We start from the raw sequence: 12,445 nt of genomic DNA, 5'->3' as shown, positions 1-12,445 counted from the left end.
GAAAAAAACATGAATACTAAATTATTTTTTGTTTAATTAAAAAAAAAAATCTATTGTAATATCTTAGGAAAACAAATCTATAGCTTTGTGTCATACACAATTGATTTCTTTTTTAAGGAAAAGATCACTATTTTTTAAAATAAAATTGTACCTTTGGAAAGAAAAAAAAAACAAAAACTTGATGATTAAAAGAAATTAAAAAAAAAAAAACCCAAGTTTTCAACATAACAAAAATATAATAAATTGTAATAACATTTTTATCTCAATAAAAGTGAGAGAAAAAAACAATAAATTGCATTTGTTGTTGATTTTTTTATCTTAATTCAGTGGGGAAAAAATCTAATAAAAAAAAGTTTTATCTAAACTAATACTATTTGTTTTTTTTTGAAAGGCAGTAATTTAAGTATTAATAAATTAAAATAAATCTAAAAAAAAATGTAAAATAAAACATCAAATTATGTCATGATAAATGAATCAAATATTTTATTGAGATAATTTGTTAGGATGCGTTGAACTAGTATAATATCTCTTTAAAATTAATGCAAATCATCTTAATTTTAAATAAAAAAATAAAATAAAATATATATTTTACTACAAACTTTGTTATAATCAATGTACAATGTCCATTGGAGAGTAAAAAAAATCAAATATTGCATATTTATAAATTGCTTATAATGAAAGAAAGAAAAAAAAAATATTTTCATAAACTTGTTGTTTTTTATTGTTTGCTTGTATTTTTTATTTTAATAAACAATTGCAACCAAGCCAATTGGCAATAAAGGGGATCATATTTTAAAATAATAATATAAAAAAATATTGTTATTGGGTACCAGTAGTGTCCAGAACTTTTTATAGGTGACGCTCTACGATTGGTTATTAGTGATATTTCTTAAAAGTTATTTTCTCAAGTTATATGGGATCTGATACTTAATTATATTAATGACACCGAAGAGAGTGTTAGACACCAATAATATCTTTTAGCATTTCTTATATAAAAAAAGAGAGAATTGCTAAAAGGTACCATAGGTGCCTAGCACCCTCCTCGGTGTAATACCGCTATTGGTGTAATTAAGTATCGGGTCCAATATAATTTAAGAAAATAACTTTTAAGCAATATCGATAACTAATCGTGAGACACCACCTATAAAAGGTGCTAAGCACCACTAACGCTCAATAACAAAGCTCTACAAAAAATAGCAACATGATAATTTACAACAATTTCTAATCTAGATAGAAAATGAAGTAAAGGGCCCACACTTTTTTTGTTCTTTTTTTTTTGTGTGATTTTTTTTGGCCCAATGGAATATTTCTTTTTGTGTATGTGGATTAGATGAATTGAAAATAGAACAACTTCAGAAAATAATTGAAAAAGATAGGTAAAATGCTCTTCATTCATTTTTCTTTTTTTACCAAAATTTATGAGATGAGTCATATAATAACTAGTAAAGAAAAAATCAAAGCATTTTACCCAAAAAAAAAAAAAAAAAACCAGTAAAGAAAATCAAAGCATTTTACCAAACAGTCAACAAAAGTGTAATCTTTATTGTTAAAGATTCTCTTCTTCACCATTAAAGTCAATGCTCATTGCTCAAATATCAAAATATCAATTAGTGTAATTTAATCTTCTCTTCTTAGTCTTTCTTACTTTAAATAAATAAGTCATTTGATATACTTATTTTTTTTAATTATTAATAAAAAAAAATGACTTTATGATCAAGTTGTCCACACCCACTTTAATTTTTTTTCTTTAATAATTATTGTGAATTTGTGACTCAATTTTCACTATTCATTTCAGTATATTTTTAATTGCAAATGCTTAGCTATAAGATTTTATTATTATTAGTAGTATTTGAGTAATGATAGTGACACATATTTATACTTATAAAATACTCAAATATTTAGTATTTTGGCTACTAAAATAAGAAGAAGAAAACTAATATCAAAACATTGACTTTAGATGACAAATTTATTCTTGTTTTTTAGGTCCTATAACTTTGGTGCACTATTGCTAATACACTAGAGAGTGATTTCCATGCTTATTGGGGACCAAGTTAGTAGAGAATATTATAAGGGGATACATTTTGTTATTTATTGTTATTATTATTTTTGTATTTTTAGATTAAAATTTAGAAAATAACACTGATTATACCTAACACCACTACCACGTGTCATATTATTAATATCGGGTTATATATATTTTAGTTTAATAATTATTATAAAAAAATTACTTATTAAGGTATTATTATAAGGTATCACTTCGTAATAATATTAGACACTTAATACTTGATAACACTACTTTAAAGCTTAATGTATTTTAGGTTTAATTCAATATACTTATCATTCCAATAATCAACAATAATTCAATAAGTTTAACTAATGATTCAATTATTACAAAGTGAACGGGATCTTTTCTTTGGCAAAACAAAATTCATTATCCTAAGTAAATAGTATGATAATATATTAAAAAGAAAATGTTATTTAGGATTTTTGTCTTTTTTTGTCTTTTTTTTTTTTTTTTTTTTTTTAACTATTTTAGAATTTTTGCCTTGAACTATGACATTTGCATTCTTATATCTCTTGAACTTTTTAGCTTTTAAAAATAGTCCATGTTGTAAATTGGTTATTTTGTCAAGTTTTGTCACACGTGATAAATTAAATTATGACATGACCATATAGTCAATTATCACATCAGCACCATGTGTATAATTTAACATTTAAAAAAAATAAAAAATTAAGCTTTTTTAAAAAATCATTAAACTAAAAATAAATTAATAATTAAAAAAATTACATAAAACTAAATTAAATATATGTTTTAAATTAATCACCGTTGACATGACATTAACGTGGTAACTAGCTAAGCAATCATGTCATCATTTTATTTGTCATGTATGATAAAACTTGACAAAATAATTAATTAACAATATTATGAATAGTTCATAAATTATTTTTAATGGACTAACAAGTTCAGGAGTACAATAATACATAAATCATAATTCGACCTTAAGGAACAAAAATTTTAAATAACTTTTTAGTAATAATGATTTAATTTTTATAAAGTGAACGAGATCTTTTTTTTGGCAGAACAAAATCCACTCCCCTAAATAAATAGTATTATAATATATTTTTAAAAAATTAATGATAATAATAATTGCATAGCCATTTGACTTATTTATCATACAAACATTGTATATAGAGTATTTCATAGACTAATATATCCGCACGTGAGCTATTATATACTTGGTTGATTTGATACAATTGCTTGCAAGCTTTGCTATGGCCAAATAAAATAATTAATATGATAAATCCTTTTATATCTTATGTTTAGAGGTTTTGATTATTATTATTATTATCAAAATGAATTTGTATATATATGGGACAAATCATATTATATAAATAATTATAAATGTGGTGGGTATTTGTGATGATGACCCCATTTAGTGATTGTTGCTATGCCATCAACAGACACAAAATTAAATTGGGTGTACTATGGAAGCAAACTCATTTTATTATCCATCAATAACCCAAAATTTAATCAATAATTATAAGATAAGATAAGAAAGAGAAACCATAACAAAGATTAAAGGGGGTTTAGTTAGAATAAACTATTCCAATTTTTTTTGCTATTTGACAATTTACTTTGACATTACCAACCAATTACAAATTCAATTTTTTAAAGCTCAAAAACAATATAAATAACATTAACATTACAACTTAATTTTCATGTATAAACAAAATTACCATATGAGTACCCAAGAAGGACTCAAAACTATTTGAGTTACCTCTCTCAGGTGATTAAACAAAAGAATCATAGCAGAGAAAAGAGATTCATTGGGGTCTGTTAATTATATCTTAACCCAAAACCAAAAAAAGCATATCTGATATTTCAGTTAACAGTTGAAAATTGCAGAGAAGATGATGTGGAAGAATCCATACAAATTTTCTTTACTTGGCTGTGAGTTTCATCAATCAATATTTATTTACATTATATTCACAAGTAGTATAAGAATGATACAGGAGAATGCAACTCCCAGATAGTAAAAAGAAGATTCTTTGCCAACTTGGAAAATTACAGTTTTAAGGAACCGAAAAGAGTGGGGACTTTACCATTTTAGGTGCCGAGGTTAGGCGGTAGGGTTGCCACAGGTGGACCATTTGAGTATCTCCACTGACTACATGCTGAGCATTTATCCAATTTCACACTATTTTCCAAAGTACAGAATTTACAGGACCAGAGTTTGTGTTTGTTACTCGTGTCCCTTGGCTTCGGTGTCCCGCATATCTCGCATATTGGAGCCAATGGCTGCATTAATCAACAGATGTTAATGTTCACATCCAAAGAGAATGTTATTAGAGCTGTATTAGGTGGCAACAATGGAGAATAATAAGTAAGAAAAAAGGTATGGAATAATACATGGGACCAGATAATTGTGGACCAAAGCATAAAGTGAAACTATGAAACATATTCCAACTAAGAGATTACATAATAGATAAGTAAAAACTTACTGGATTCAGCAAAGTGCATGTTTCACACCCCCACATAGTAGTTTCTTGTCTGTTATTGTCTGAATTGAGATCACGTATGGATTCGGATGGTGAAGCATCAGATAAATCTATAAAATTAGGAGGTTGAGCTGAGGGAAAGTTATTGGATTCGCGACTCCTTTTTCGAGAGATTGAGTCTGAGGCATAAGCACTATTAGTGCTATCAACCTTTGAGATTCCTGCTGGATTATCAGAGCTACCTTCTCCAGACTCGGAAGCATCACAAGACGCAGATCCACACCATATTTCGTCTTGAAATCTCCTTTCTGCAGCCATAGCAGCAGCTTGTATTGGACTAAGTGCAACCATAATTGTGCTATCTCCACCAAGACGCTTTGGTCCAGATGGTAGAAGAGAATTCATTCGGTTTCTCTTTTCTGCAGCAGAAAGTGCACTTGAACGAAGTGAAGAAAGAGGTGGTTGGCGGGTAAACCCACCTAACCGCCTCCCAGGAAGATCAAACCCTTGACCTGTGCCAGATATTCCCTTGGACATGAGGTCCTCGCATTCCTGTAAAATCGTCAAATTCATCAATAACATAAAAGAAAATGAAACACATACAATTATTGGGCATATGAAATCCCCCACCTAAACTTGGTTTACTGAATTCCCCACTGGAAAACTGGTAAACAGGGCTTAAGGTAATCTAATCATAACCATGCTTGAAAGACAAACATATCGGTTAGACTAGCACAGAAAGATCCCCCTTTCCCTACACTGCAAAAATTATATTGATAATCCAGAATGGAGAACACACACAAAATGATAACACCAGAAGTTCATAACGATAATCCAGGGTTTCGAGAGCCATGCTAATCAACCTTAAAAGACAATATCTTTCTAGCCAAAAAGAAGGGCAATATCTCAAACACATTGCATACACTTGTAAAGAAAAATTCTAACATTAGATGTGCATATACATTATATATATATATAAAACAATTTTTTTTTCCAAAAAAAAGGAGGGTACACAGGACAAGAAATTTAAAAGTCGCACTAAAGATAACGAAAGCTTTAAATACATATGTCTACAAATAAATACCTTTCTAAGTTCATCCCAAAGCTTGTAGAAGCTAGCATTATGAGGGCCATGAGCATTGTGGCAAAGCTCATGAAGCATGGTATCAAGAATTTGATCAAAGGGGAAGAAATCCCAGTCTCTATTTGGCCTTCGAAGCCTCAACTTTACTTGAATACCTCCTCCTACATTCAATCCGAGAAGAGACGGATTTTTGGGGCTGCCATTCATAATTTCATACCATATATAAAAAACCAAGGAAAGCAATTTGTTATTAAAAGAATGGGACTTTCTGCAAACCTACAAATCAGATTAATATATAAAACTATACCAAAACTCAGTAAGAAGTTTGACACGCCATTTGTGGTTACGCATAATGGGTTGGACCTGTTTGGCCACATTCTCAAGAATCTTCCTGGCTTCTTCCTCCCCTGGCTTTTTCAAGGCTTTGATTTCCCAAACCTTGTGAAGGTCACCCACATTCATTGCTCCGAGTACCGAAAGAAAATTATGAGATAACAATAGTTTGGAGAATTATCTACAAAATCATAAATCAAAAAGAGAGTTTCAGATTTTAACACAAATTTACACAAAAAGCTAGAAAAAGAGTTTCTAAATGAACAGCAATAATCTCATAGCAAACAAACAGAGTTAGGTACCTTAAGATCCGAAATTAGAGAATAGAAAGAGTTTCAGCCGCTAATGAATGGCGTTGTGGTGTTAATCTGAAATTCAAATTATAATGATATCATACTCACATAAACAAAATAAAATAGTTGATGATTCCACCCAAATATCCCCATTTCTATATATACACATTTAATAGATATACATACAATACAACAAGAGCATACATCAAAACTATGAAAAATTCCTATCAAGAGATTTGAAGGCCAAGTAGGTAGCATACAAGAAACAAAGGTCCATGGCTACAAAGCAATCCTTTGCTTATCAAAAGCAGACCAAAACAGCAATTTTGTTTCTAAGTCTCCTTAGTTATTTAATTGGGTTATTTCTTTCTTTAGTCAACAAACTCTATAAATGCAAAACAAAACTAAATGAAAAGAGAGAGAGACATTTCATCAAACACTTCCCAAGCAAGTTTAAAAATATATATAAAGGTGTCAAATTTAACATAGATTCTACAATGCAATGCAACCCAAACTGGTATTAGTACTATCATCACTCCTGCAATTTAATTAATTAATTAACAAAATATGCTTCAAACTAGTTTGAAAAATCACCAACAAAAATCAAAAGACAAAACACACACACATATATATATATTTATATTAGTATTATAATATGCGATTTAACTTGAATGTATATGAAAGGGGAAGGGTTACTGCATACCAGACGGTGGCGGAGAAGAAGGCGGAGACGGTGAGCGTCGCCGGGGAGTGAGGATTCCGGTTGTGATGTAGAGAAGATGATGAAACCCTCGTCGTCGTCGTATACTAGGGGCCGATGAATTGGCCGAGGAAGAAGAGGAAAGAGGGACGCTGCTTGGTTTTCAAATTTCATTCTAAATATTCATTATTTATATTGGGTGCTTTCAAAAGGGAATCACCATTTATTTGTTTGTCCTTAGAAAGCTATTTATAGCTGTGTTTAGGATATTTTATAAAATTTGGAGAAATTTAAAATAATTTATAATATAGGATAATAAAATAGTCACGTGTGTAACATACTATTTAAATATAATTCTCGGTATGTTAAAGTTTTTTAAATTTCTTAAAATTTTATAGAATGTCTTAAATAACTACAATTTATATAACCATGAGAACAAATTCTAGTAAAAAATTATTTCAGATACTAAAACGGATAGATATGTATCGATGTATCTTTTTTAAGTAGGTACATTATAAAATTTTCTATTTATATTTACTTTTTGAAAAATTCTAAGCAACCCCTTTTATTACCAATGATTTTTTAGTTAATTTTTTCTCAAAATTTTAAGAAATTCAAAAAAAAAAAATTAATAAGTTGAAAATAAGGTTCAAATAGTGTGTTGCACACATAATTATTTTATTTATACTTAAATAGATAGTTGAAACATTACTTTCTATATTTTAAATTATTCTGATTTTCTTAAAATTTTATTAAATATCTTAAATAACTATAACTTACATGAATATGAAAAAAAGAATTGGACTAAAAAATTATTCTAGATGCTGGAACAGGTAGAAAAGGCATTAATGCATCCCTCACAACTACAAAATTGGACTCTAGAGGCGGTTTTTAAGGGCTTTCAGCGTCGGTACTGGCAAATTTCGCTACCGACGCTGTTCCAGGTGACGCTAAAGGGTTAAAAACAACCGACGCTGTTCCAGGTGACGCTAAAGGGTTAAAAGCAACCGACGCCAAGGACCCCTATGGCGTCGGTTATTATGTAATATCAGCATCTCATCATTTGAAACATCCATCAACATCTCTGAAAACTCTACCACAATAATAAAAGAAAAACCTTCCAAATGTTAAGAAATTATAAGAAAGCCAAAGCCAACAAATGATGATCCCATTAAGGATGATGTATTAATAAGGAACCAAAGTCATTATATTATATTCACAAGTACTAATACAAGAATAGAAAATTATGGTTTTAAGGATTCGAAAAGAGTGAAGACTTTACCATTTGAGTATGTCCAGTGAGTGTAGATGCTGAGCATTTATTATCCAAGTTCACACTATTTTCCAATTAGTAGAGAATGTTACTGGTGTCCCTTGGCTTATGTGTCTGCATTAATCAACAGATGTTAATGTTCACATCCAAAGAGAAAATTATTATATATATATTCATAACTATTTGCAAGTTGCATCGTTAAAAACCTTGCCAGGAAAACCCAGTGAGACAAAACCTGAACTAAAGAAAAAAGAGTGCAACATGAATATGTCTCCCCCTCATGCACTTATGATCCATAATTCTTTTGGTGATAATAAATCTCATAAGATTATTGTTATCACTTTTAAAATATCCCAATATACAATCTTTGACCATATATTTTCTATAACTCTTCCAGAGTATGTATGGACTTCTAAATTATAAATGAGGGGTTCGTGGAACATTAATCTTTATCCAACTAATTGTATCATTCATGTGTATATACAATCTTGTTCATACTAAAATTTAACATTTCAAGTAGATATGAACATAACACATTAATGATAATATAAATTTTCGTTTGTGACAATGATGGTACTCCAAGACCATATATTTGTTCCATCTTGTTGTATGATCTTAATTTTCATATCAAATGATCATATATCTATAATTCTTAATACATATGAAGTACTTCAGGACTTCAATACTAATGAACAAACTTTATACAATTAATATTTCTCGATATACAAAAGAAATAAAAGTTTGTTTTGCAATTAATCAAAAACTCTTCAAGAGTCTATCACAACGTATAATTTACGTATTTATACTGCATAGACAACCATACGTATTTTTCAAACAATAATTTACTTACATGTCTTTATTTCATACAAAGATCTTTGTCATATAGTGCGCGCGACTTAGAATTTATATCACTTAAGACATGTATTAAATTCTTCTAGAATTTTTAGATAAGGCTTATTTCAAATTCTCACTATATTAGGAGCTCCAAATGAATAACTTTTTGTTGCAATATTTATGTGACGCTTATAAATCCTCATAAAATATATTCCAGGCTATAATCAAATCATGATTATATTTTCTCAATATTTAAGCCTTACTTCAATCAATCTCATGTCTATGCAAACTTTGTACAATAATTCATTATGTACAAATACATATATGTAAATTTCTCATTAGAAATATTTATTTGCACACCCTACAGGTCTTACTTCACTTTATGCGAGTAAACTTGCCTGGACTGCGTCTTAATATTTTGGCCAAAAATAAAATGTATGTCGATGATTCTCGACAAATCTAATACCATGATCCTTGTTATCTCATGTTAGTTTATTGCATATGCACGCATCCAATATTTATTGTCGACAAAAATTTTATTATATGATAATTTCCTCCTATATTGACATAATTTATAGAGATCTCTTTAATTTATAGGTACCTATATAGAATCACTTCAGGGATTCAATTATGATCAAATGTGTTATGTCTAACTTCTCTTGGGAGTCTCTTCAAGTATCGTTTTCATCACGGTATTCATTTTAATACTTTATAACATTAAGGTATCTCCATGAGTACCTCTAGATTTAACAACTTCAGGGCAAATCAAATGAACATTTACTAATAATTTCTATATTGTTCATTTACGCTTCAGGCGTTTTCAACTCATTCTATCTCAACTTTGAGTAATATTGATTTGCAGTTGGTATACATTATTTTGAACTATATCGTTCTTATACTTTGTGCAAGGATCATTTTTCAAAAATTATCATCGATCCCAACTGCTTCTCTCCCCCTGATCGAGAGAATTTTAAGAAATTGTGATATCTAATAATATTAATACACCTGTAGGGATTTCAATATATCACAATGAATCAATATCTATTTAAACTCATATATATTATATGACATTGAACTTCAGGTTCAATAACTTCAGTTTCAAGTTCAATACTTATGAACTTAATTCATTTCTAAGAATGAGTCATACGTGTATAATTAGAAATACATAAATTTACACATTTTGTAAATGCATGATCATATAATCTTATCACATCGATAAGAAACTATGCAATAAAAATCTAACAATGGCTCAAGATTGTTAAAGAAATATAATTTAAATATTTTCTATGTGCAAATATATGCACATTCTTCTTTTGAGCCTTATAAATTAACAATGAGAAGAATCTTTTGGTTCTTCAACAAAATTTAGTCAAATCCTTTGACAATTTATTGCATATGATTTATCATGTCAAAATAATTCAATTAATGAACTTCAGGTTCACTATAATTTATATTTCAATGAAACTTTCAAAGGTAATGTAAATTCATTACAACATAATCATTATAATTTTCATTTTTATATACACGAATAATATAATTATATTATTCTCCAAAACATATACACTCTTCAGGAGTCACTATTATGTTTATCAAATTTTATATTTCTTCAGGAATCACTATCATCAATTTAATGATGTGTATTATATTAAATGTACATAACAACTTCATCATGTTGTTATAATGGTCAAATAGATATAATCATAATATATCATTCATTTTTCCTGGTATCTTTTTAACAAGTCGTCTAATTTATTTAGACTATTCATCAGTCTAATTATCATGACTTGATATATTATATATTTAAATGTACAACCAGTACATATAATAAGTCATCTCTTATTACTTTCATAACTAAATAAAAGTTATACATCTAGGTACATACAAAGATATTTTACTACTCAAAGTAATTGTATGTAAGAGTACTTCTTCAGGAAGCTTTTCAAATAATCATTTTGTGATTCTTTATCACTTTGATTATATGGGATCACTAACAAATATTAGTAAATTATATATCCACTTTTGGGAATATGCAAACTGAATTATATAGTAACTATATATATACATATCCTGTACTAACAATAGTTTGAAACTATTGATTTCAAGAAATAATAAAATATGCATATATTAATTTGCTTATGGCATTACCAATATATGTGAAATTTATATTCTTTGAAATAGAATTTCATGTCTATTCATTCTCTAAAGGGAATGATATTTAAATATTCTAAATGTACAATCAATTTGTACAATTCACACTTATTCAATAATCAAATATACTTTTATCTTGATTATAAGTGTGTCCATACTACAGGTACGCGACTACTATTATTCAATCCCACACATGATATATAGATTTCATGCACTTTGATTGTGTGTGGTATTTCATCTTTTGGTTGTTTCCAATTTCTTCTGGAAATATTTGAGTAGCAAACAATGTCATTGATTATTTAAAATCATTTCATTCACTTCGGGGAATGACGTTGAACAAGTAGAACATTATTATAAATTTCTTAAAAATTTATTACTTGTTCATATATAAAAAGAAATTACTCAACAATTTCTTTAACAATATTTCAAAGAATATATGAATACAATTTTTGCATAATCTCCAAGATGTATCCAAAATTTGATCTTTAATATATGTCACATGTAATAATTTCCAACATTGCAAGTAATAACAATGTATAGTAACATGACTAATACAAACAATCTTTAAAAGTAGTTGAATTCAATTCGTATCATTCTCTGCAGGGAATGATGAACAAGAAATACATGTCTCATGTATTTAAATAACATTAGTCATGCTCACTGTTATTCTTATACTTTGATGTTTCAATGCAATTTTCTTAATATTCTTTTTAGGTATTCAAAACCCACTATAAAATTGCATCAATAATAATCATTTTTAATGATTCTTTAGTTGTATTCACATAAATACAATCATTTTTTTTTTACAAATATAAAATATTTACTTCAAGAAATGTTTATCAAAATGTATATCGATATTAGATTACTTTTCATTGTCCTCAAAGAATACAAGAACATATATATAAATATGTACTCATCTCTTTCATTATATATCCATCAACTATATAATGAATATTACGTTTGCATAATCTTCAGGATATATGCAAGATTTTATTGAGGACGCATAATCATCAGGATATATGCAATATTTTATCGAGGACGCATAATCTTCAGGATATATGCAATATTTTATCGATGATGCATAATCTTTAGGATATATGCAATATTTTATCGATGATACATAATCTTCTGGATATATGTATAATTTATATAGATTTTCTCTATCATATCATAGGCACACATATATTGTAAATATTATGAATGATAAAAACATTATATATATATATGAAATCAATAATAAATATATAAAAATATATACATACATATATAATATATAGATA

General features: G+C 28.1%; 1 protein-coding gene across 1 annotated transcript; it reads right to left on the bottom strand.

Annotated features, from left to right (window-relative positions):
* Positions 1–3,842: 3,842 nt before the first annotated feature.
* Positions 3,843–7,146, bottom strand: LOC115724525 (DNA-dependent metalloprotease WSS1). Its single transcript, XM_030653822.2, has 6 exons — positions 6,914–7,146; positions 6,220–6,285; positions 5,892–6,098; positions 5,585–5,780; positions 4,504–5,052; positions 3,843–4,300 (listed from the first exon to the last, which is right to left on the bottom strand). Exons 3-6 carry the CDS (start codon positions 6,044–6,046, stop codon positions 4,109–4,111), a joined length of 1,092 nt encoding a protein of 363 aa, XP_030509682.2. The 5' UTR covers positions 6,047–6,098; positions 6,220–6,285; positions 6,914–7,146; the 3' UTR covers positions 3,843–4,108.
* Between the last annotated feature and the right edge of the window lie 5,299 nt (positions 7,147–12,445).

The sequence above is a fragment of the Cannabis sativa genome, chromosome 6 (assembly GCF_029168945.1).
Source record: "Cannabis sativa cultivar Pink pepper isolate KNU-18-1 chromosome 6, ASM2916894v1, whole genome shotgun sequence".
Lineage (NCBI taxonomy): Eukaryota > Viridiplantae > Streptophyta > Magnoliopsida > Rosales > Cannabaceae > Cannabis > Cannabis sativa.
Note: the sequence above shows the minus strand (reverse complement) of the source record. Positions and strands in the feature narration are given on the sequence as shown.

What these genes read in the sequence shown, in the direction of transcription:
- LOC115724525 (XM_030653822.2), bottom strand. Translation starts at nt 6,046, where the DNA reads ATGAATGTGGGTGACCTTCACAAGGTTTGGGAAATCAAAGCCTTGAAA. An exon ending in AAACTTCTTACTGAGTTTTG is followed by an intron (nt 5,781 to 5,891) that starts GTATAGTTTTAT and finishes TATGAATGGCAG; the next exon opens with CCCCAAAAATCCGTCTCTTC. An exon ending in CATGCACTTTGCTGAATCCA is followed by an intron (nt 4,301 to 4,503) that starts GTAAGTTTTTAC and finishes TGATTAATGCAG; the next exon opens with CCATTGGCTCCAATATGCGA.